At 38.4% G+C, this 24,918-nt stretch overlaps 1 protein-coding gene across 11 annotated transcripts in view; it reads left to right on the plus strand.

Annotated features, from left to right (window-relative positions):
- WNK1 (WNK lysine deficient protein kinase 1) overlaps nt 1–24,918 on the plus strand; it is a 109,015-nt gene that overhangs the window by 42,479 nt on the left and 41,618 nt on the right. For 9 of the 11 annotated variants that reach the window (XM_075159154.1, XM_075159188.1, XM_075159164.1 and 6 more), the window contains exons 4-8: nt 1,719–1,876; nt 19,191–19,279; nt 20,729–20,948; nt 21,172–21,508; nt 22,619–22,800. In XM_075159154.1, coding sequence (XP_075015255.1) covers nt 1,719–1,876; nt 19,191–19,279; nt 20,729–20,948; nt 21,172–21,508; nt 22,619–22,800 — 986 coding nt within the window. Of the gene's footprint in view, nt 1–1,625; nt 1,651–1,718; nt 1,877–19,190; nt 19,280–20,728; nt 20,949–21,171; nt 21,509–22,618; nt 22,801–24,918 lie in introns of all 11 variants that reach the window. The other 2 variants (XM_075159225.1, XM_075159217.1) reach the window with 2 other exon arrangements.

The raw sequence follows: 24,918 nt of genomic DNA on the forward strand, positions 1-24,918 counted from the left end.
TTTTGGTGACCAAACAACATTTTGATATTTATTCTAGCATTAATCTATACAGCCAATTCTTTTTTTGATTGTCACCAGGGGTTAATATTAAATCTCTTACACTTTGAGTAATCAGAAACTAAGGTATATCAAAGAAAGTTAATATATGTATTTTATATCACAGTCAGACTGTGGTATAATGCCTTACTCAGGGAGTCTGTAGTGTGGATTTAGAAGGATGCATTGGGGAAGTATTGCCTTATACTTGCTCTGTTCTTATGTATCCACTAATAACCCTTTTCAGAAATTGGTTTGATGGAACTAGTATAGTCTTTCTTGTGAATTCTTTAAAGAATTGGTTTTATCAGCTTTGTTTTTATAGTTGGGTGAATAGACTGCAGGGAATGAAGTTGCTCTCACTCGCAGTATTTAGAGCTTGCTAAAATGCAGTATTACTCAACAGTCCTATACTAGATTCCTAGATGGGATCAATGGTGTATATCTGTAAATTGTCTTGCAAGCTGTTGCTGAAATATTTCCTGCTTCTTAGCCAGGTCAAAGTATTAATAAGAAAGAAAAGTATACAGTGTTAAAAAAACAACCAAACAAAACCCAAAACAAAAAAAACCACCTCTTAGCATACTCATCCTCAAGTTTATCATTGGAAAATTACCACTTCATATCTAGCTATCTGTTAACGGTTAGCCTTTGGATGAATGATTGCAATTACATCCTTTTTTTTTTTTCATTTAGCATGGTGAAAACAAGCAATGTGGCTTTAGAATGATCTGTAAACTGTCTTGAATCTGGTGTCTGCAGGAAATAATTCTGTGCTTAAATTTACAAAAAGCAAACTTGCATCTCTGCCTTAAAGTAAATCTGATCATACAATGCAGTCCCTTTGCTTACAGAGGGGATGCTGTGATGCTTCACTGGGCAATAATTTTCTGCACACTATTTAAATGGGACTTGTTGAATCTCACGCTCTATGCCTGTAACTCAATCTCTCTGTATTTCTGAGTATTTTTGACTGTAGGATGTCGCTCACTAATGCCTGTATCTGCAGTAGGCCTATAAATATACTGCAGGTGGGAAGGTAAGTATATGAAGAAAAGGGCTCTGGTGAGTGGCCTTTGCAGAAAATTACTTTTCATCCTTTTTTCATGAAGATTTGTATTTGTAACAACAGAGTTTTTCATTGCAAGGCCTTTCCTGAGCCATTCTACTTCAAAAAGTAGATGGAGAGCACCAGGTCAGAGACTAGCTGTGGGCTCTTACCAGTACTACTTCTTTTGCAGCAGAGGGCAGTCGGGTAATTTTTGAAACAAGGTTTAATGTGCCTCCTTTCTTACAGGGAGAAAAGGTAAGTGTCTTAACTCTCCTTAGTATTTGGTTTGCAGCCTATGGCTAGTCTACAGTTTTCCCCTCTTCTTACTCCTCCCCTCCATTTGACTCCAGCCTGATCCAGTCTGTTTTGATACTTACATTAACTAATACGTGTAAAACAGGAATTGCATCAGTCCTTTCATGCCATTCTTATTCCATAAAGGCCTTGCAATGGAAGACTCACAAAGTATGTTGATGCAACAGAATGACTAAGGGTTTCCTCCCTCTTCTTTTTGCCTCCACTTTCTCTTGTCTCACAGGTCTGCCCATCCGCTTCCTCCTGCGGTGAGTAACGCCAGCAGCCTCTGCTCGCTTTGAGACATTTAGAGTCTGAATCGTTCTTTTAATTTAAGGTACCCCAGAGTTCATGGCCCCCGAGATGTATGAGGAGAAATATGATGAATCCGTTGATGTATATGCTTTTGGGATGTGTATGCTAGAGATGGCCACGTCTGAGTATCCTTATTCCGAGTGCCAAAATGCTGCGCAGATCTACCGTCGAGTGACCAGTGTAAGTCCCTCCCCACTACTGATTCTAAAGCTACTATTACTAGCAGCAAAGGAGTACAGCTGGGTAAGATGGTACAGTGCAAGTGTTTGTGGGGAAGAAAAGAAGCTGACAAGAGGTTTTTGGGGATGGGTGGAAAGGTATAGGATGGTTCAACTTACCAAACAGTCAGTCAGAAGCCTGTAAAATATGTGAATGGAAATAAAATTTTGCATGCGTTCCTACTCTTCCTTCAGTATATAAGAAGGTATGGCATAGGGGTTAAAACCAAAACCCAACCAACCAATCAAAAAAAAAAACCAAGAAAGCCTCAAAACAAACCCAAACAACAAAACACATTAGAATAATAACATTATTTTCTAAGCCACTGGGGGGATGGTGGAAGTATTTCAGTCTTGAAGATTAGCTGGTAACTTTGTTCTCTGAAATAAAGCTGTATCACAAATGCAGAGCACTTTGACTTAGCTGCCTGCCAAGGCAAACTACAAATTGTTACCTAGAGTGATTTTGAGTTAATAGTTTACTGAATTCCCAATGACCCTTAGCTACTGTGTGTCGGGTGCACTTCTTATAATTATGCAGTGGAAATACTTGATAAATAGCAGGAAGGTATTCCACCCTGAAAAGTGCTCTTAAGTGTAGTGGTGGTGGAAGCATTGTGAGTGAAACCAAATAAGGCTGAGAAGGCCAGCAAGAGATTTGAGTTTGCCCATCTGACTAGACTAACCGTGAATGTAGGAAGCAGAACTGTAGTGCTAGAAATGTTCAGAATGGTTGTGGCTAGATTTACTTTGTGATCTCTAAAACAGTGTCGTGAAGACTATAAAGTGCAGTAAAACAAACTGCTCACATTCAACCTTCTGATCTAAGCATTCAGAAAGAATAGTGAGGTAGCTGCTTCGGGAAGTAGAAACTTGTATTGGATTTCTCAGAATACCTGTGCGGATGTGCGAAGGAAGGAAAAAAAACTTACATCTTTCTCCGATCCGTAGACACATGAATTCCTGTTAATCTTTTTGTGTGTATTATCTTGGAGAAGTTGATTTAATTAATAAATGACTTGCTTAGCTTTGGAAAAATAAAATGCTCTCTTATTCCTGATGCCTCACACTATAAAAGGTAGATATAATTACTGACTTACAGATGTGGAAGGAAGGGTCTTCATGTCAGAAGTAATGAATTCTGAAGGAAGGCTTGGTGAAATAAAAGACTATTCCTTGTTTGAAGGGGAATATTGGAGAGGCACAGAAGGAGGAAGAAAGAAGGGATAAATAGTCGTTTTGGTTTTTTGAACAGGTGTTAGAGTAAGTTTATATGTTTTTATATATATACACACACAGAGAGGGTTTTTTTGCATGTTGGTGGACTTATCTCTAATTTTCTAAATAGAGATGAAAAACAAGGGTAAAGTCTAGCCTTTACTCTGCTTACAGCATAATCTGATCTGCAAGCTATTTGGATCAGTGAAAGAAAAATAAGTATCTTACCAAAACAGTCTTAGTGGTACCTTTTGCTATGCTTATGTATGTGTCTTGGCCAGAGCCAAAGAAGCATAATTTTAGTATGGGATGGGCACCTTTTCTCAGAACAGATACCTGATGTAACTGCCCTGCCCATTCCTTAAAAAGTGCTAGGAACGGGGCTGTGGTGAGAATAATCAGCTTTTGAGACAATCTCAGGCTTGGAAGTCCCCAGATCTTAAAGAGCTGTCTTTTCCCTGGTCTGTGAAGTACTTGGCGATTGGAAAGCCTTGTAGGGGCTTGTAGTGGACAAACTTATCTAGAGACTTACCAGGGTTCAGTTTATCACTTGTTTGTTGTGCTTGATGCTTCTTTCTCCCCACTGTTATTGGTTGAATGTTGAACTTCTAAGTGGATGAGAAACACTGATAATTTTTCAGTCTGTCCAACACCACTTTCTACTCTGCTTCTGATGGTTCGCAGATTGAATTTAATTGTTGAGGTTTTTTTCCTGCTGTTTTGTCTACTGCTTGAGAGCTCTAAAATGTACTTTGATATGAAATCAAGGAAATCTTGTTTTCTTTCAGAAGGAGCAAAGGACCTGGAAGCTAAATAAAATAAAATGTATGTTTATCTGCTTCGAGGCAGAGAATGAAAGGCTGTGTGCTTTGGTATATTTGGGTTTGTTTATTTCATTGTAGTTGCAAAGCAGTTTGTTTAAATAAAAAAAAACCCACACACACACACAAAAAACCCCACCCCGACAAAAAAACCCACAAACACCCAAAACCCAAACAAAACCAAAAACAACCACAAACAAAACTTGACTAACTTTCAAGGAATGTTTTCAATGAAGAAAAGACAATATTATCTGGAAATAAAGCACCAACCTGTCTTAACGGATAATGGAGAATTCAGTGTTTCTTCCATAATATGGAAAGCAGAACCATGTTATGAAAGTGAAATAAAATACTCTTTGTATTCTTTTTACCACTCTGAAAGCTCTGTGAACCAGTGTGAAAGAGCCATATATTTTTCTGCCCTTGTCCTTTGCTCCTTCTTAAAGAAAATAAGATTTTCTTTCATTTCAAAGGAGACTTTAGAAGTTTGGAGTAGGTCTGCAGTTGTGGGTGAGGGGTGAACCAGTTCAGAAGTTCAGTACTTAAAAGGAGAGTGTGTGAACCATCAATAACAGAGTGGAGTAAAAACCTTCCTGTGTAGGTGACTCCAACAGTACTTACCAACACATTTCCTTTTAATGTATGTTGGAAGGTGAATGCTTGGTGGAAGATGTTTAACATTTCCATTTCAACCCCTTGGTTTGCTACTTTCCTAGGCACGTTTAGGAATATTTTGAGGTAGCAGCTGTAGTCCTGCTGTGCCTTAAATGAAAGGATTATTTTATCTAGATGCATACACAGAGACCAGAGGGAAGGACAGTAATAATGGTCTGCTATTGACAGTTATGAAAGATTATGCCATGTGGGAGCTTAAAACCACTGAAACCCCAAAGGCCATACAACCAAAATGTGCAGCCACTCAGTGCAAGCAATACGTATTTAAATTAATTCATTTCCCTCACCCCCTCTGCAGTAACTATTAGACTTAGTAAAAAGCAGAGTTGCTCCATTAGCTAAATCCTTGCTATTGCTTAGGACCGAAGCCTGTAAAAGGTGTCTTAATACTCAGGGTGTCCTGTCAGGACTGGACTTGGTACTACCAGCTTACATGCTTTTCTCCCATTTTGGCTGTGTGTTGGTCTCTCTTCCGGGATGGCCTTCAGCTGCATTGCATTTTGACCTTACACGTTTTGTGATAAGGATTGCTCTAGCTGATGCCCAGATACTGAAGCGTTGGGTTGGGATGTTTGCCAGGATTGCCTAGAGTACTTGGTTGGGTGTCCTACCTCATCTGTTCAGGGTCTTCCCTCATGGTTGGAAGCAGTTTTCTGATTAAATAATACAGTTAGGTGAGCAAAGATCTAGGTATCAGATCTAAAGGCTGAAATTCCTCCTAGAGATGAGACATTTTTTGGCCCACGCAGTTATTGTTGCTTCACATCTTGGATAATAGCACTGCTGCATGAGTCTGCTGTTCGCAAGATGCTTGTCTATATTGTCTACATTGTCTCATCGGGAAGTTTTGTTTTTCCTTAAAGCAGTGCTGGGGTGAGGTTCCCTGGCCCAAGAAACAGAAGTGCAATTAAATTGGTTTTCTGGCTCACTTTAACTAGAAGAATTCTTCTTTCAGTAGAAGAATCTGGGTAAATGCGTGGCTTAAAAAAACAACTGTCTACAATTTGTAAGGCTCAAGGTGTTAATGCTGAACTTTGTTTTACAGTTCTGGTAAGGAAGTCAGCAGGAGTTTGACCTCTGTTTCTGCTTGCACCCTCTAGCATACTCAGTCCAGACCCTTTCACTAGCAGTTTCTTTAAAATGGAAAATGAGATCTGCATGTCTTGTCACTCAAGCATAAAAGAGCCTAGCCTTCCTCTTTGTTTTCATGAACTCATAATGTTGCAATTTTGTCTCAAAACCACCTGTTTTCTTCATTGAAGCTATTCTTTGCTGTTCTTTGGAAATGGTTCCAAATAAATTAGTAGTTAGTACTTAAAGAAATTGCAACTCCTGGGATTTTTACCTTATTGGGCGGGGGGGAGGGAGGAAATCTCCTCTGAGGTTTAAGTGGTATGTCTCTTCAGCTGGGACTGAATGCATCCAGTGGGCACTTTACTGCCTCAGAAAAAGACATCTAAGCCCGTAATCAATTGAAAATAAGCTGCACTATTAAGGTAGTCTTGCCTGCTCCTGTGATTTATTTTTTTTTTTCTCCTCTGCCCTCTTGTGCAGACACAACTGTCTGTGTGACATAGTACTAGATTAGGGAATGGGTCATCTCCCCCCTGCCCTTTTTTTTTTTTTTGGCAATTCCGCACCATATCAAAACAATCCAGGCACTTCCAATACAAAATGTAATTAAGGTACTTAATTCTGTTACATACTCACTTGCACAAAAAAGGAGTGTAATATCTTGTTAAAATGCAGGATCGTTTCCCTGACTTTGTTCTTCTCTGGGGACTGGCATTCTGTCTTTGACCTGTTCCATGCATATTTCAGTTGAACAATTTGTCACAGGAGATATTTGAAATGGGCAACATGTGCATTTAAATGAAAACAGAGGTATTTATAGAACAGACATCTTAAGTATGATTTCTTAATTTAGTCTGTTTGGGAAGTAATACAGTCAGTGAAGGTATAACTAACTGCAGTAGCTTCAGCTGCTTTGCCTCAGCCTCTGATGAGACTGATGTAACCCATGAAGTTGCCTCAAAAGCTAGCTTGGTTTTTTTCTTGCTCACGTTGCAGTTACTACTCACAGATGTACTATAGACCTCGACTACTTCTACACTATATTTCCTTCAAGCTTTCTTTTTGCAATACAACGATAATTTTTGTAAGTGTGCAGAGGTACTGATTACTCAATCGCTAATATTTGGATGTCCCAGGTCTTAAATTTTCTAGGTGATTGACTAGTCCCAGGACTAGTAAAAAGACAATTAGTGGGTTTATTATGCAGATTTGTCTCATTCTTGCATACCTACCACTAACATAAAAATCCAAACATGTTCATTGCAAAGAAGTTAATAAGACCATCCTCAGTTTCAAATGTACTAATCAGCTGAGTATGAGCAGAAAACTCCCTTTTCTCTTTCGCCCCCTCCCATTATATAAACTTACCGTTTAAGTTCTCCTGATGGACTTGTGCTCTATACTTAATTTTCTCCACGCTTACTTTGACAAAGTGAAGTTTTGCACTTGTCCTTGCTTTCACCAGAAGTCCAGTCTCTTCTCTGTAAACAAATGTCTGCCTTCTGAGCTGGCCTTAAGATGAGAAGGAAGGAAAAAAAAAAGGCATTTTGCATTTTGACTTAAAAAAAAAAACCAGGTTGTTCTGTACTGAAATGTTCCACAGAGTGGGCACAACATTTTTCTTCTCTGTTCTACAGAGCTTAAAAAAAGGCCCAAGGGAACAAGGTACATAATGAGTAACCTGACCAAGCAGCATCTAACTGGTTTAAAAATCCTTAATTTCCCTAGCTGGCGGGAACTGAAGCTCACTGGTTGGTGAAGGTCATTCTCTTGGCTGGAAACCAGGCAGTTACAAAGCGCTACAGTTTGGTTAATAGGGATGAAATAAATTTCTTTGTTAGTGTCTTAAAAGTTAGGCATCATAACTGTCTAGACTAGTCAACTACTTCATTTTCACTAGAGATGCAATGGGCAAAGTATCCTGCCTCTTTTTTTTTTAATTCTTCTTCTTCCTGAGGGGTCCTAGGCGGCAAATACAAGTGCTTGACCTTTAGACTTATAATTAATTTTACTTGCAGTGCTTAATGAATGTTGATGAATGTCCTCTTTTGCTTTCTGGAAGCAATATGTGGCTTTTTTTAGGCATACATAAAGCTCTATTTCTTTACCTTGAATAACTTGGTTTCTTGGCCTGGTTCAGATAGATACAAAGACACCCCTCCTATCAAGCTTTCAAGTGGAAAAAGCATCGGAAAAAAAATCAATGGAAAAGTAGGGGAAAGTAACCCTCAAACAGAGCAAGTAGTCTTTTGTTAAAGCAGATACTGAAAGACCATGAACCTTCAAGCAAGCACAGGAAATAGATTAATTGTAACAAAGGGCAAACTCTTGTAATTGTATTCATTGAAAGAAGAAACTTCAGGCACTTAAGTATCAAATGGAAAAAAATTGCACATCAGATGCAATTCCTTTGCATCACATGGAATGGACTAAAGAATACTTAAGCTTTTACCACTTGCCTCTCGTAGGTGTTCCACTCAGTTGCAAGCATTTTGCTGGAACGTCTTTAAGAGTGAAGAATTTTACTGGGTAGAGGTTCAGTCACTGACTCATCAATTCAGAAATATATAGCCTTAAAAATGAAAGATGGGAATGCAGGGTTTTGAAGCATTAATATCTAAGAAACTTTGCATGTTAGATTAGAAGTCCTCTTTAAGAAATGACACTGATCTAAGTAAGGAAAAGCGGGGATCAGCTTGAACACTGAGATACAACATGCTATATGGTTTGCACAGCTAGGGCAGATGATACCTGAAGTTGGAAGGAAAAAGGCTCATTCAACTAAATTCCTTTCTAGAAGTAGCTCACTTGTACGAGTTGATCTTAGAGGCATTTATACTCTTCAGCATCAAAAGCTTCTAGATTACAGCTAAAACTGTTTTGTCAATACTGATGTTGTAAAGCAAACTTGGTTTGAAGCGAAAGGAGATATTTCTTATTTATGTTATTCACTGCTGAGCCTGGAATGTGTCTCAGCAATTTTGAATTGGGCATGATTTTAAAATGATCAGGAATTAAAAGGGGGGGTGAGGGGGTGGGCGAGCTTTGGTTGAGTTGCATAACATCAAGATCTAATGCATTTTTTCAATCTGGAATAATAAAATTTGGTTGTATTGCAGAGTTTCCAAATGTGTTTTTAGAAACCTAAATAAGTTCACAGAATACTGAGTAAACATGTATGTTTAAAAATTAAAAAAGTTCATTATGTATTAAGGATAAGGCCTCTTAAAACTGTGATACTGATATTTAATATTCTGTCGTGTACTGCCATCTATTTAACTCTTATATTAGCTGAGGTTAACTTAATGTAACAGAAGATGGAAAGGTGCCTGATCTTAGTAACAGGGAGGTGGTAAGTGTTTTTAAAATGCCTGGTTTTGCAGTGTGATGAGAACCATTAATGAATCACTGAAGCATGACTGTGGGGAGACCGATAGCTCAATGTTATTTGTCAGTATAGTGCCACTAGTCAAAAATACTGACATTAAGAATGCATGGGCTGCTGTTTCTTGTCCTGCCAACTGTACTGCCATAGTTGCACGAGGGTAGGAATGGATAAGTCCAGGAAAGTTTTAGTCTTGTGGAAGCTCACAGGGGTGTTGAGTAAAAATAAGTTATTTTGAGATTATTATGTGATTCATAGGCGAGAACTCCATCAAAATTTTACATAAACCCTTTATAGTTACCTCCAGGTTACTTAGAGCTGTTTCCAGAGCAGGCAGTGACATGGGGGTATGTATGCCTATTAGAATGCTTTTGTTTGTTCCTCTATTAGAAGAGTGAAAGTTACTAAAGTTGAATGTGATTTTGCAGATACAGTTTATTCCCAAAAATAGAGAGAAAAACCAGGCTTAAAAAAACATATGTAAGAAACTCCATTGCTTATTGTGCATAATGTTTTTACGCTAAAGGGGAAGAAAAGCTGTTGCTTCGCTGTCTAGAGAAGGTATTTAAAAGTTTCCTCACACTATGAGCCTGTGACTTTAAGGTAAACTTCTTTCAGAGACTTTTCTACCTTACCACCCATTACCACCATCATAAAGTTCCCTGCATAGCAGGGATACTTTTTAGGACCACCCTCTGAAACTGTTGAATCTTTTGGTACACAAATAGAAGTCCTTCACTCCTATTAGACTAAGTCATAAAATAAAAGGGATGATGACTTCAGGCGCGTTGTCTGAATTGCACACTATTTTCGGTGTTTGCAACATTATCCTAGGTCTTTTAGTAGGTATCTTCTAAGGGCTAGTTCTGGTACCAAAATGTGTTTTGTGGACCATGGAAAAGACTTAATGTTGGATTGTTCTTTTTAATTCAGTTCCAAGTCCACTGGACCTAACCTGTGGCTTTTGAATTACTATTGCTGTACTTGAATTTAAAAATGAGTACTAGATGATGTTTTTCTATCAGAATGGTAGCTGATTAAAGCAGAGAATGCAACTAATATAATTTGATTTATTCTACTGAAAATAGAAGAAAGACACTTTTAGTATTGTGTGACTGCAGCATTTCTAAATTTATAGCACTGAAATGTGTGTCTAGGCATGTCTGTATTTTTTTTGAAAGCAAAGGGTCATTCGGCTAGCTCAAGATGTTCACCACTGCATATTCTTGTTTGGATGATAAAGGCGGCATCCCTGCTCCTAAGTGTGAGGTTAAAGAACTGTGCACGATAGATTAAAGTGATCTTACCTTTATGCTTTTGTGCAAGAATAAAAACTGAAAAGTTAGTGCCTGGTCCACTTGTCCAATCCGACTTTACTGTTGTTTCAGAAGAACTTCTATCCTCATACTGTGTGTTTCTAAACAAGGCCTTTTTCACTGTTACATGCACCAATATCCTAATTGTTTGCCAGGTATACACTAAGGAACTATGTCCTGCCTTGTAGTTACAAAATTTCCTGTTCTAGAGCTGGAATAATTTCTTCTATTCGTTAGAATTGCTGCAGTTACAGTAGGTGCTGTGATTAATTAATCTACTTGTTAAGTAAAACCATCTGCTTAGCTAGTCATAAGAGCTCCAGATTCTTAGGACTTTTGAAATAGGTTGATATTTTTATTTACCTGGAGGTGCTGAAGTACAGTGGACTTTCATGTCTAAAGTAAAAACTTAAAATGCTTTGTGCGCTGGGCTAGATAATTAGCCAATGGGGTAGTTGTAAGGCATGGTGTATATTCAGCAGTAGTGCATAGCATAAGTTGCGTTTCAATATTATCACAAATAGAGTGTTTTTTTACTTTGTTACAGCCTTTTACTTGGGAGTGCTGGAAAGGATCGTAGCCAATGATTTCTAGGAAGAGTTATGACTAGTTCTTGTTCAAACTTAACTGTGTGGAAACAAAGCAACAGAACTGTAGCCTGCTATACTGGTCTTGAATTAGCTTTGTTGACTGGATGGATTTGGAGATACATAGAGCTGTAAGGCTTTTAATGCTGTAAATTCTCTGGCTTTAATAAGTAAATACACATCATTGTGAGACTGGCAAAGAAGTTGGTTAAACGGGCAGTGTCAGTGTTCTGTGGCTCCTGGGCTTGGAGATCTGTTGCAAAATACAGATGTGGAGATGATAGCAAGCAGCGATGGCTAGTCAAATGACGAGTCACTTGTATTCTTTCCACCAAAGATTATCTCATACAAATGACTAGATGCTTCTTTTAAGCAACCTCACAAACTTTAGGAATAAGCAGTTAGAATGGATGTGTCAAAGTACAAACATACCTTGTGTAACAAATTTAATCATGTATCTTGGGGATATTTTTTTTTTTTGCTGTTGTGACTGACCTCTTTTTTATTAATGCCTCAAAAATTGTTTGAGAGTAGGTGGTAAACTGAGGAGGAAAAGAGTTTCTAAACTGCGATCAGTCAGGTTGCAGCAAGCAGGCCTGTATAAATACTACAGTGCCTTTACTGTCTTTATAACGTGTTTGTGAAATCTGGGCATACATGGTTATCTGTTGCAAGTCATGAAGACAGCTGGTCTGGAGAAATTTAAGAATCATGGGACTTAGATTACTTACCCACCTGCATTGCAGAGGGTGAAGACAGACTGGTTAAGCTATTTCAGTGACATAGAGCTCTCAAATAGCTGAGATACGAATTTTGGTGTGGTGGTAGATCAATCAAGTTCCAAAGATATTGGATGCAAAATGTGCAGTTGTTTTTGATCAGAAAAGAAAACTAGGCCTGTCCTAGTCCAAATAGTGCCTCATGAGCTAACTCTAGCTCATTGGAAGCTTTCATCTGCTCCTACTGCTTGTATTGCAGTAATGCTATTTATTCTGTTAGAATACCGATCTGGTGCAGAGCTTATTCTGCAGGATTTAGTGATTTAATTCTTGGTAGAATTATCAATTGTCCAGAATTAATTGCTATGAAAATACTGAAATCAGAGAAGCTGTTAATTTTCACTTCTGTTAAATGTGTTGCGTTGTTTTAAATTTTTGTTTCCCTGCAGCCTCAACTACTCTAGCTTGCTTTATAACAAGAACAATAAAATCCATCTTCTGTAGGCAACCATATCTCTTTTGAACTGAGCAAATCTTAAGCTGAAGTCTTCCATTTCACAATAGGTATTTGACTGGACTGGGATGAGAATTATCAAATAGTTATAGGTGTACCCTGCATGAAATAAGGAAAGAACTTAATCAGAAAGATTGTTTCTAAAACAGACAACAGGATTAAGATGATGGATTAGAGATGGAAAAGGTGGTGAAGTGGTTAAACCTGTAGGTTTTGAGGGCTTGGGTAAGTAACTAATAGCAGGTGGTGAAATTTAGAAGTCATGGGGTAAACCAATTTAAATGCCATATATACCATTGCCTGGGGGCTTCTTTATGGGGAAGGAGTTAGGATCATTGGCTTGTTTTCCACTGGAATCATATGCTCTGTCTAAATTCCTGGAATTAATGGTTTGTGGCAGCCTGGGACTGGCTCAAACTAGAATGGTAGCAACTTAGCAAAAAGAAAATGTAGAGATTTTAATTACTTTGTTTGTGTGATTTGACTTTGCTACTGATTCTGTTAGCCTCTGAACTGCAACGTTAGAACATTTTGTTTGAGAAGATTAATCAGTTACAGTAGAATTCCTTTCAAGCTCTGCAGTTTTAGCACCTTTGAAAAGAGCCAAGCAAGAATTGTGGTTAGGCTGGGACAGGTAGACTGTGTGCTTGTTAAAGCTGAAACATTTAATGTTCTTTGCAGGTCATGCAGTGTACCTCAAAAAGTGTAGCCTTAATTAGGTGCGTAAAATGTTAGATTTTTATTCCAGTGAAGTAGACTTGCTTTCACTGCAGAGTGTCTGTTTGGTTTGAGTGCAAATGCAACAACAAAAAAATTTATAAGCAACAGCAAGCAAAATTACAACATTCTGTATTCACGATACGAGTAAGCACTGTTAAAATGGAGATGATAATCAACACTTAGTTGAGGTTTTTTTTTTTGGCAGGGGGGAGTTTAAAATGTCTAGCTAAGCAGTTGGAAGGCCATTCAACATAGGATCTTTAATGATCCCTTTTCCCTTGGCCCCTCTCAAGTTTCATAACAGCTGGTGGAGAGGATTTCTGAAATGCCCAGTAAAGGATCAAAAAGTGTTGCTTTTGCAACATCGATGTCACATGGTATAATAACAACGCTGGTATAATTGTGGTATATTTGAGGAACTAAGCATGCTATTTTGGGGTGAAAAGTGATCTTGATAATTTGAAATTGAATTTTATCACAGTTTATCATTACTAGTTGGTCAAAATTCATTTGCTTACTTCACACTTTAAAACGGTGTACGTGAACTTTCTTAGCATTGCTCCTTATGTTCTTCCAAAAAAACCCAAAAGTCCTGAAGCTGTGGACAACTCATTAGTAAACAAGTTTTACAATGGCTGTTTGAAACTAGATACCAGGGGAAAAAAAAAAAGGTCAGACTTCAGGTTTAGCTTTGGAGTCTAGCAAGAGGTGTTAGAAAATATAACTCTATGGACTATTTGCGTGCATGTGGCATAAAACAAGCAACAATGCAGCTTTCTAACTTTATCCAACAGTTTGAAAATTACCTTCAAATTCCTTTGCCCTAACACTAAGCACCCAGTAAAAGGAAAGCAGATGATGTTGCCAACGGTAGCAGAACGAGACTGTCAGGAAGGAGGGAGGTGGAATATATTGTATCGTCCTAGTGCTGTCTTGTGTTCTGTTAGGATTAAATTGAAGTTAGTCAGCTGTAAGTATACTTCTGTAGCTCCATGGAAAGAAAAGGTGAAACAGCAGCTGCCTTCATCCCCCCTCACTACAAAACTAGTGCCAGCAACTTTGGGTCAGAACAACACACTGGATTGACCCATTCTCCTCTGTTTAAAAGCGTACTTCTGCAGCAGCAGGAGTGAACTGGGTGATGATCCTACATGCAGCCTTAAACTATGGCAGACAACTTGGGTGGAGAATAGGCAGAACAGCCAAGCAGGGAGGCGGGGACATGCAGGAAGTAAAGGATCCCTGCACTGCCTCTTCTTCCTCCTCCTTACAGCTAGCTGGGCAGGCAGAAGAGGACATGCTTGCCTCTTGCTTATATTGATTCTTTCTATTCAGTATTTGAGTGACAAAAGCAGATATTAAGCTCAAATCTCTGCAGCCTCATGTACTGGACTTGGAAGAGTACAAGAGGTGTCAAACAGAAAACAATGCTCCCTTCTAATTTTGATGTCTGCTTTCCTTCTGCTGTGCGTTAAGTCCACAGCCTAGTGGATTCCCATCGGAAACCAGCACCTAACTCACTCTTTGGTGCGTGCGTCTCTCTTTTCCTGATGGATTTTACAATAAGAGAGATCTGTCCCGTATTTGTAATTGTTAATTCCCACTGTTGCTGCTCTCACAAGGATTGCACTAAAGAGGTAAGAAAGAATTTCAGCTCTATAGAATGTGTGTAGCCACAGGAACGGATTTTGGAGGTGAATCAGAATTCTTCACAAATCTGCTGAATTGCTTTACATTTGCGTAGCTTGGGTCTTCAGCTTTTCAACTTGACTGTACTTTTTTCCCTGTAATTTTTTAAATGTAGGTTAAAATCCTGAACAGCAAGGATGGAACACTTATTGCTTCTGCTATTTTCCACCTGAGTTGTTATTCTAAATCTAACTTTTTTTTAAATTTAGGATTGCTCAGGTTATGTAACACTTCCTCTGTCTTCATTTTTGTTTGGTGTAAAAGTTATACAGCACTGATCCTACCTTCTCTTATGAAGTAAATGATATTTTCAGTATCTCTTGCATTAGAACAAGATGCTAAACCACTGACCCAATAATCTGGTGATCTAACTAATGCAAAACACTATGTGTTTCTAGGCAAAAATTGTGAAGAGGAGTTCTGGGTAGCATATACTTTGGTGTTTAAAGTGTCTTGAAAATCTAGTGTTTTTAAGAGTACCTAACTTGCCTTTAATGGATCAAATAACCATATAAATGTGGATGTTGAATTTTGGAACACACTTTTTTCACCTGATTAAAATCTGATAAAATCACAAACTTTACCACATCTAAGTGAAATATGAAATCTCTTCATATGCTTAACATGAAGACTGTAAGATAAGTATTTAGTTTTGCATGAGTTGCGCTTAGTGCTACCTACATATATGCCCATATTTTAGAGGTGCTCTCAAAATGTAGGTGTTCAGTCGGTTTTATTTTAAGTTGGCACTTCTTCCAAGAGAAGCAGTTCTGCCCTTGTTAGCTGTTGCACTATCACTTTCCTTTTGTAAGCCTGAGAGCTAGTGCAACAGTGTAGGGAACCAGATTGGGGAGCTTGGTCTCACTGGAAACTGCTGCAGGCTTTTTCGGTTTGATTTGTTTCAAGTCTGATCTGGTTCATTATGCAGCTGTATAAATGCGTGTGCCGGCCAAAGGGAGGAAATGACATGGGTATGGGAATGGGAGGTGGAGGACAGGAGACTTGCTTTTAGCAGCACTGCCAGTTCATGCTATTTTAGATGGTAGCTTGAGAAAACATTGATGACTTTCATGTGTGCCTGTTATACCTATCTACACTTTTTTTTTCTCTGCAAGAGCTCTTCCTTCTATTTCTTTAGCAAACGCAGAAAAAATGCTAGTGGAATTTGGGTGTTTAGGTCTTATTAAACTGCCACTGGGGAATAGGAGTAGTAGATTAAAAGATTTAAGTTGTCCTGTGATTCTACTAAGGAGTTTGGGGACCAGGAGAGGCATATAAGAATATGATCATCTTGCAGTAAGTATGGTGAAAACCAGGAAATACTGAATGGCTTAGTATGTACTTTGGGTTCAGAAACTAATGAACATATGCTTGGCTGCACAGCTCATGTGCTCTTAAGGACACATCAAGGTTATGTGAATTGCAGGGCTTGGCCTCCCTTTGGTTTCTCTGTGATGGCAGATTAAGGTGTATAGGCAGCTCTGGGTAGAAGAGGGTTCACTGATTTATTGATTTTTATCATTCATAGTATCCTCTGTCTTGTTATGTAAAATAGTTTGACACATCCCTTAGTGCTTGGCGGTGGAAAAAAAAAAAGGTTTTTAAAAGCTGATGGTACTTAAGTGGCCTGAACTTCAGTGTAAAGGGGGCTTGGCCAGCACTGTAGACTAGGCTTAGGCAACCCTTCTCATGGACTGTGAAACAAACTGAGAAATAGGTAGCTGCTTGACCACAGAATCCTCTGTTGGTTTTAGGCTCTAGTGTGAGGTTCTCCCAGATTTTCTGAGGAGCAGTTAGGAACATAGAAGCTATACTGGAGGAGGCTGGTGGGAGCTACTCTTTTTAATTGAACTCTTGGTTTGGAATTCACAAAATGGGTTATTGTAAAATGGCCCTCATGGAAGGGCCTGAAGATTTTGGAGAGGTATTTAATTTCTTTCAGGATAGAGAAACACAGGGTAGCAGACTAAATCACTGATTTTAAAATCAGTTCTTAGCTTTACCTTTTCAGGCTTCATCCAAGAACAGAGCATGTAGTAAAATAGTTAACAAGAAAACTCATGTTCTGGCTTCGTTATGTTAATATTTTGCTGTACCAGTTGTTTTACTTACCTTAGCTTTTAGTTTTTCCAAAATGAGATTGTCACAGATCTGACATCTTCCTTCTGCTGCCACAGTGTAAATGAACATACATGCAGGCTGCTGCTATCTGGGGCTTGAGCTATTTAGGATACTTAGATGTATTAAACTTCGGCAAATTTATATACAAATATATACAATAAGCAGTTGAATAATTATTGCATAGGTTATATATATGTGTGTGTATATAGGAGAGCATTTAATTATGTATAGAAACATCTATCTCTACATACATGAACCTGAACTCCTGGGACCATTTTAAGCTTGGTCATAATTAAAGGTGGGTGTCTCTGACAAGTCTGCTGTATGAGCAGAGACACATGCAAACAGGTACTTGATGACAGTAGTAAACCCTGAAACTAATTTTATAAATCCCCATGAGTGTAGGGCTCTGCGATGGCCTGCTAGGAAGCTGGAGATTTATGATATGACCTGGTTACAGTATTAAACTTACCTGTCCAAACTTCAGTCTGGTGTCTTATCAGCTGAGGCACTGATCTCCAAAAGTCTTAATGTTCAGTGAAGCTTTTAAAAGCATTAAGTTAATGTTCACTGACAGACTGTTTCGGGGCTTATTCTAGTCACAGTATACTCTTCAGTTCTATGAATTTCAATTGCTATAATTTCATAATGGCAAATTTTAGAGCAAAGTAGTAGATAACCAGAATGCTGTTGTAAAAGGAATTTTTTATCAAATGGAAAAACTATCTTTCTATAGCTTGTTTTTTTTCTGTCCTTTTAAAAATTCCAGAGGCAACGCCTTTGTAAAACGTAGTGACAAATAGCACTGTTGTCCACTGAAAGACTGGACTCTTGTGCTTCTCCCAGTCTTGTGTTTGCATCTGTTAAAGTTCATGTTGACTGTGCCCTCTCCTGGAAGAGTGTGGTAGAGAATATTTTAGGTAGTGAACATATGAAGTCAATATACTGCCATGTCTGGCCAAGGGAAAAAAGAAGTACCTAAATGTAGATGGAAATTATTATTGTATTAAGTGTCCATGTTCAGTTAAATGAAGGTCTGTAGTTACAAAGGCTCTGGTTCAGAGACTCGAATCTTTCCGTTTCAAGACTTGTTTCGCAATGACAATAGAGGAAGGGAGAAGGGTCGTGTCTTGATGTCCCCATTTGGTGGGAAGCAGTATCATATAGGATATTGGGAGAAGTACTTTCTGGTTAGGACACGAATCATGATGCTTGTACTACTACTACATTTATTTCTGTGCTTCAGACACCATGGTTTCCACTTTTTGTTTAGTTGTGATTTACCAGTGACACCGGGTCAGATGTATCAAGTGTATGAATGGTTGGACTTGATGATCTTAAAGGCCTTTTCCAAACTAAACGATTCTATGATTCTATGATTTCAGGATTGTTCAGCTTGAAAGCGTGGACTCTTCATATAACAGAATTTGAACAGGATGTCTTCATCCTCTCTCATTCTACTGTTTGAAGCTAAAGGCTGAATCAAGTAAAATTGAGTGCCAAATTTTGCTGTTGTGGACAATTGCCCCCCAATAGAGCTTCTGGCCATGATTAAGTGATGGAGTTTGGTGCTCTTCCTGCAGTGTTTTGCAGAATTCCCACATGGCATATCTCATGGCCTATTTGCATTACTGATTTAAGTAGCTGATCACACTTAGATTTTGTTTTGCTTTCCCTCAATGGCTTTAGCATGTATTGGAGAAAGGACTGCCATGTGTAGTTTAAGGGCTTTTGTAAAGGTCTACATTGCTAAGCTCATTTTCCTGAACTCACAACAGCAGTGATGCAGGAGTGTGGTTTGAGTATAGTAGTTCTTCTAGGGAGAGCTAAAATACAGGAAGGTCTTTTGTTTGTTTGTTGGTGGGTTTTTTTGTTTTTTTTTTTTTTAATTTCCTTTTTTTAAAAAAAAAAACATTGAACAAATTATTTAATGATTCAGTCAGATCATTCTGGGCTAAGGTTTTTCCTGTAAAATCAATCTATGCCAAAATTACTTATATAATAGCATGTAGGAAACATTCTGGGAAGCAGCAGAATCCTTTGAAGACTGTTAAATTAATCATGGGTTTGTGCATTAGTATTACATAGGAAACATTTCCTTCCATTCTCAGTCCAGTCTGTGTACTCACCTCGAAGCAGCATAACTTCCATCGAAACTAAATGGTTCTCCTGTTGTAACTGAGAACCTAACTGCCAAAGCTTTCTGTTATGGAAGTGTAGCTGAGAAATAAGGGGGGGGGGGGGGGGGGGAAACGTTTGCAGAAGTCACTAACAAACAGATGAACAGTAAGATTGGAGTCAGATTTCTCTATAATTTGCACTAGTAGGGAATTCAGGCCAGTTATCTATTGAGTAAAAATAGTTGGTCTGTAAACACAATCAAAACTTAAATCAAGTGGGCCTTCCAGTTTCTCTGTTGTTAACTTGTATGTTCCAGGGTGTCAAGCCAGCCAGCTTTGATAAAGTAGCAATCCCTGAAGTGAAGGAGATTATTGAGGGATGCATTCGGCAAAACAAAGGCGAAAGGTAAGTACTTTCTTTTCAGGTAGAGGTATTACTTACTGTCTGAGTCTTTTATCTGTGATAATACCAAATCCAGTTACTTCCTGGGGTCTTCTGTGTTCTGATGAAAGTTGGGAAGCCAATATTACTTCTGCAGCTTCTATGCTTTGGTAGATTCTTATTCAATGATTGTTTTAGAGAATTAACAGTGTCAGGAAAAGTGCAAATGCTATAGTAACCATCCATGTCAGTTTATTCAGAAATTCTACTGCTTTTATTAAAACTTTGACCTAGTCAGCAAAATAGCAGAGGACAATCCTTCCGGGTTCCCAGGTATTTAGATTGTTTGCTTGGCTTGTTATTCTGTAATCCTTTGTTTTTCCTGTCCCTTTGATTTTGTTGGTATTTTATAGCTGATTATTTTGAGGGCTCTTTCTATTTTTTAAATTCTTGCTGCTCATTTTCATCCACACTTTCTTCAAGATCTTCTTCACTACTTCTTTCTTCTTCACTACTTGAAGTGATTAACTTATACCATTACAGGAAATCTGTAACTGCTCTGATGGCTCATTTGTGGGGTTTGTTTTGTTTTCTGCTTTTACATAGTTGTTGCTTGCTGAATGTCCAATTTAAGAATGCTTCAGCCTTTGGCCCTCCTCTAGTCTCCTGCTATTCTGTTTAGAGCTAGTTTTGTCAGTTTGTCAGTTCATCCCCTTCTATTAACTCTTGAAGTTTTACATCTGATGGCGTTGCTGTGTATTTTTAATTTCTGTTCTTTTTCTTAGTTTTAAACAACTTTGTATTTTTTTTCCCATTTTAAGTTAATTTTGTGGCTGCACATCACTTATTTCTTGCCATTTAGTTTAAGCGGTTAACTTTTAGACTACTACTGTTCATAAATGCACAGCATTAACATAGATCTCTTTTGTACCTTCAGGCCAAAGCTTCTAATTGTGCCAAACAGAATGCAAGTTGAAGTGGTTCAAAATAGTATAAAATATGAAAGGAATCATGTGGTGCTTATCTAGTGCTGAATTTACTAGTTGAGGCTTTCGATAAGATCTTGAAATAGACTGAAATACATACTTGGATTACTGTACTGGTTTGGGGACTAAGGGTTGTGTGTTGGATCTTAATGTTCAGTAAAACCAAACTGTTTCTTTAAGGTTTCTTATTACTTTAGTTAATATATATCCTGTTCAGTTGGCTTAAATCTGTTGGTACTTCTGCTGACCAATGTGTGATGTGTTTTTGTGCGTTTTTTTTTTTTGGAACATCTGTAGCATTGTTGCATTTTGTTTCTCCATCATGCTTTTAAATAGAGATTTGAACAATGGGCTGTCAAATAATACATGGGAGAAGCATGAAATGTAGAGAATAAATTTGGGGGATCATCAGGCAAGGATATTCCTTCATATTTTATGAAAACCTAATAACTGTTTGCGCTTTCTACATTCTTTCCCAATATGCTAGATATGCTATTAAGGACCTTTTGAATCATGCTTTCTTCCAAGAAGAGACTGGAGTACGGGTAGAACTAGCAGAGGAAGATGATGGAGAAAAAATTGCCATTAAACTCTGGCTGCGAATTGAAGACATCAAAAAACTCAAGGGCAAATATAAAGATAATGAGGCAATAGAGTTTTCCTTTGACTTGGAGAGAGATGTCCCAGAGGATGTAGCACAGGAAATGGTAAGTGGTGGTGGTCTTACAAAGCATCGGAAGTGCTGGAGTTCTCTGACAGTGAAATGTAGTCTCTCAGCCTTTGCATGTGCCGTTGTTACTGTCTAGAAATAAAACGGCTACAGAAGTTTGTGAATGAGAAGTTAGTGCCAGAGAGTGGTAGCTTATATTGTAGCACTACAACAGTGGCTGTCTCTGACAGTCTGAATTCTGTGAATATATCCTCCTTCAGGTGGAATCTGGCTATGTCTGTGAAGGGGATCACAAGACAATGGCGAAAGCTATCAAGGACAGGGTATCTTTGATTAAGCGAAAGCGAGAGCAGCGTCAGTTGGTGCGAGAAGAACAGGAGAAGAAACTTCAGGAAGAAGGTAGTCAGAAACAGCAACTGGAGCAACAGCAACCATCAAGTGCTTCCCATGCAGGGTCAAAGCATGCCCTGTCTGTCACTGGTACTACTCCTGTCCCCACTACTTCAGCATCGGTTTCTACACAAGTGGAGCCTGAAGAACCAGAAGCTGATCAACACCAACAACTGCAGTTCCAGCAACCCAGTATATCTGTTCTTTGTAAGTGTGTTAGTTGGTTTATTTAGGAACTCTTGCACTTACACAGTTCCCCCCCTTAGAGTCTTAAACTTTTGGTGGGTGTAGCAGTAAATATCTTAAGATGTTGCTGTCTGCCGTTGCTGTCTGCTGAAGAACATTAACTCACTAGAAAGCACAGCAAAATAAGATGCATTCCTGTCCCTTAGCTGAGCCAAGTCTTGGCACATTTCACAGTCCAGTGTCTTAGCACAAAATAATTTTCCTTTGTTTCGAGTTAATACGCTAAATGAACTGGGGCACCTGAAGCATGAACACATGTCCTAGTTTTTGCTGCCCTCCCATAGGGGCAGTATGTTCTGGCCCTGCAGAAGGCTGTATGCTCTTGCATCATTGCAGTTAGAGCTACTACAAACGCTTATTTCAATCCTTGTTAACATACTTAAGGTGGAAATGAGATTAATGTACAAGCAGTTCAGCTAATAATTTGCTTTCTGAAAAGTTCCATTTTCTGTTTTACATGCTATACATGAAAAGATGAATTAACACTCCTTAATTTTTCCTATTCTGCCATCCCAACATTTGAATTAGTATTTGAATAATGATGGTAGATGAGAACTTCCGTATTAGAATGGTGAAGTTAGAAAGCAAATTACTATCTGCTCTTCAGGTAATAGGGATTTTAAGTTCACTACTATGCCTACATCAGGTGCATCTGCCAGCCAGCACAACAGGCCTGTTTTATACGTCTGTGTAAAATTAAATAAATAAAAATAATAATTAAAAACCCCTGAAAGGTCATTCATAACAATGTGGAATTTAAGTTTCTATTTCTAGTCTAGCCTTTTATAGGAAACGTAGTTTACTATTAAGTATCTTCCCAAAGAACTCATGAAATTACTGATTTTTTTTCAGAGGTTAGGGGAAGGCATATTGTAAGGAATTACTGTATTGAGGAAGAAAAAAAAAATATTTTTTTAACCAGCTTAAATATTACAAAAGGTAAAATGCTGATAAGGTCCATGTGACATGGCACAAATATCAATCTAATAGTTGATTGATTATTATATCTTTAACGTTGTGAATCCAGACTGCAGTTCTTGAAATGCAGGTTTTTATCTTTAACTTCTGCAGCTGATGGGACAGTTGACAGTGGCCAGGGGTCATCTGTTTATACCGAATCATGTGTGAGCAGTCAACAGACTGTGTCGTATGGTTCCCAGCATGACCAGTCAATCTCAACAGCTGCAGTCCAGGGATATGCAGCTTCAGTTGGCCAAGTGCAGCAGCATGGAGGATATCAGCCATCTGCAGCGGTAAGCCAGAACTTGCAGTATTGCAAATGCATGGAATTATTTGATTTCATATTTCTCTTGAAAGGTGAGAGGAAAGTCTGGCAGGCAATCTTCCATGCATGTTTTGTTTTGCATGTGATACAAATTCTGCATAGGAGTAGTAAAGGGGCTGTTTTTGCAAGGTGACGTGGGGGTGGAAGTGCAAGGGCATATTTGTCTTTAAAGCTTTTATTTAATCTTGAGTGCACTTAAGCAGAATGATGGGTTAGGTTTTTTATGGATGGAAGTAACGTCCTCAGAACAAGACTAGCTCACGAAAGTAAGCATTTAATCTCACTTGGGGAGGTGATGTGTGTATGTGTATATGAAGTTACCAGGGATCAAGCTGTTGATTTGATTTGAAGAAGGGATTAGAATAATTTGAGTTACTGTGTAAGTATGAAATTGCTGTGTGTGTTCTGTGAGGCTTTGATTACAGATTCTTCAGGTAAGATTTTTTTTTTAACTGTTATAGAATGCTGCATGTGAGAACTCCAGACTGAAAAGACCCCACACCCTTGTTCCCAATTTTATTTCTAGCTTGTGTTGATTTGCTTATCAGTTGCCATGCGTATTCCTTTTCCCTGGAAAGTCTGCACTGGGCAAAAATACTTTTCCTACTATGTTCATTTGTGTTGCCCTTTTATTTTAGTATGTTTTTTTCCTTGGTATGTTTTTAGATCCGAGTATGAGAGTATGCAGAAATCTATTCTAACTCTGGAGTAGAAGTTCTGCTACTGTGTTATTGTCTTCAGTGGTGCCCTTGTCACTTGTTTTTTTACACAAATAGAAATAAAAACCTAAGCCTAAGGCAGAGGCATTATGGTATAATGTAGCAATACCATAAGGGAGAAGATGTGACTCTTAAGACTGAGGGTCCTCACTTTTTTTGGGTACCTGTGGTTGTAGGCTTTATTACGGAATCGTTGGTGTTACTAGCTTTTTGGAAAACATGCTGATTTCACTCACAAGCAAAGTATCTCCATCTTTTTCAAAGGCACTTAACATGAAGCTTGTGGGACATTTGATCAAATGAGTTTTTAATTCCCCTAAGTTCTTGTTCTTGGGTAAGCCATATTTTTGCGTGTGGGCATATATTGGACCAGAAGCCATTTCACTATCTTGGGATAGCTAGCTTCCAGGTTGAAAGACCGTAATCTTTTGAGAGGGGATGGGAGAACAAGCATATGACAGAGGTATAGTCAAGCTGCTTAGTTCACTGCTAAAATATGCTCGTGTTCTATGATGATGACACTGGTACCAGGAGATTGACAGAATGGAGTAGAACACTACAGGGACTAATAACAGTTAATTGGGAAGACAGAATGACAAGTCAAAATTATATTGACAACTGGAGAAATGGCCTTAAAAAGAAATAGAATGCTGTGCCATCAGGACAAGAACAAGGTTCATGTTTGAACAGGAATAATCAGCTACACAAGTACAGGATGAGCAACAATTTTGCCAAAAAAAAAAAAAAGAGTCAGGGATTACATTGGACCACAAGCTGGACATGGTCAAAAACATCATGCTGTTGTGAAAAAGGCAAACATCATGTTATGTGAAGTAGTTCTGCTCTTGGCCATTGGTAAGTCTGTCCTGGGCACCCTGCTTGAGTGAATTTGAGGGTGAATTGGGAGAGAATTCAGAGGAGAGTGACAAAAAAAACCCACCAGAAATACTGAAAACATGGTTTATGTGGGAAGACTGAAAGAGTTAAGCTGAGCCTATGAAAGATGAGCTTGAGGACTGCTGTAAGGACTGCTTGAGAAAGCTGTAAAGGCTGCTGTAAAATAGGAGGAGGCTAATCAGATCACAACATCGTTGTCAGATAGAGTAAGAAATAACAAGCCTAAATTGCAGCATGGAATTATAGTTTAGGAAGGGGTTTTTTTTCTAACCAACAAAGATAGTCAAGTACTACAGTCTCCATAACTGGAGATGTTTCTGAACAGGTTAGATAAATTACAGTCAGGAATGACATACATAACTAGGCCTGCCTTGGAACAGGTGAAGTTTATGGTTAAAGTATTTATTTAACTATTCGAGTTCCCTTATGCCTCTTCCAAATTTTTGAACAGTCTAGCAAGATTTCTCACA

The sequence above is a fragment of the Calonectris borealis genome, chromosome 1 (genome assembly GCF_964195595.1).
Source record: "Calonectris borealis chromosome 1, bCalBor7.hap1.2, whole genome shotgun sequence".
Taxonomy (NCBI): Eukaryota; Metazoa; Chordata; class Aves; order Procellariiformes; family Procellariidae; genus Calonectris; species Calonectris borealis.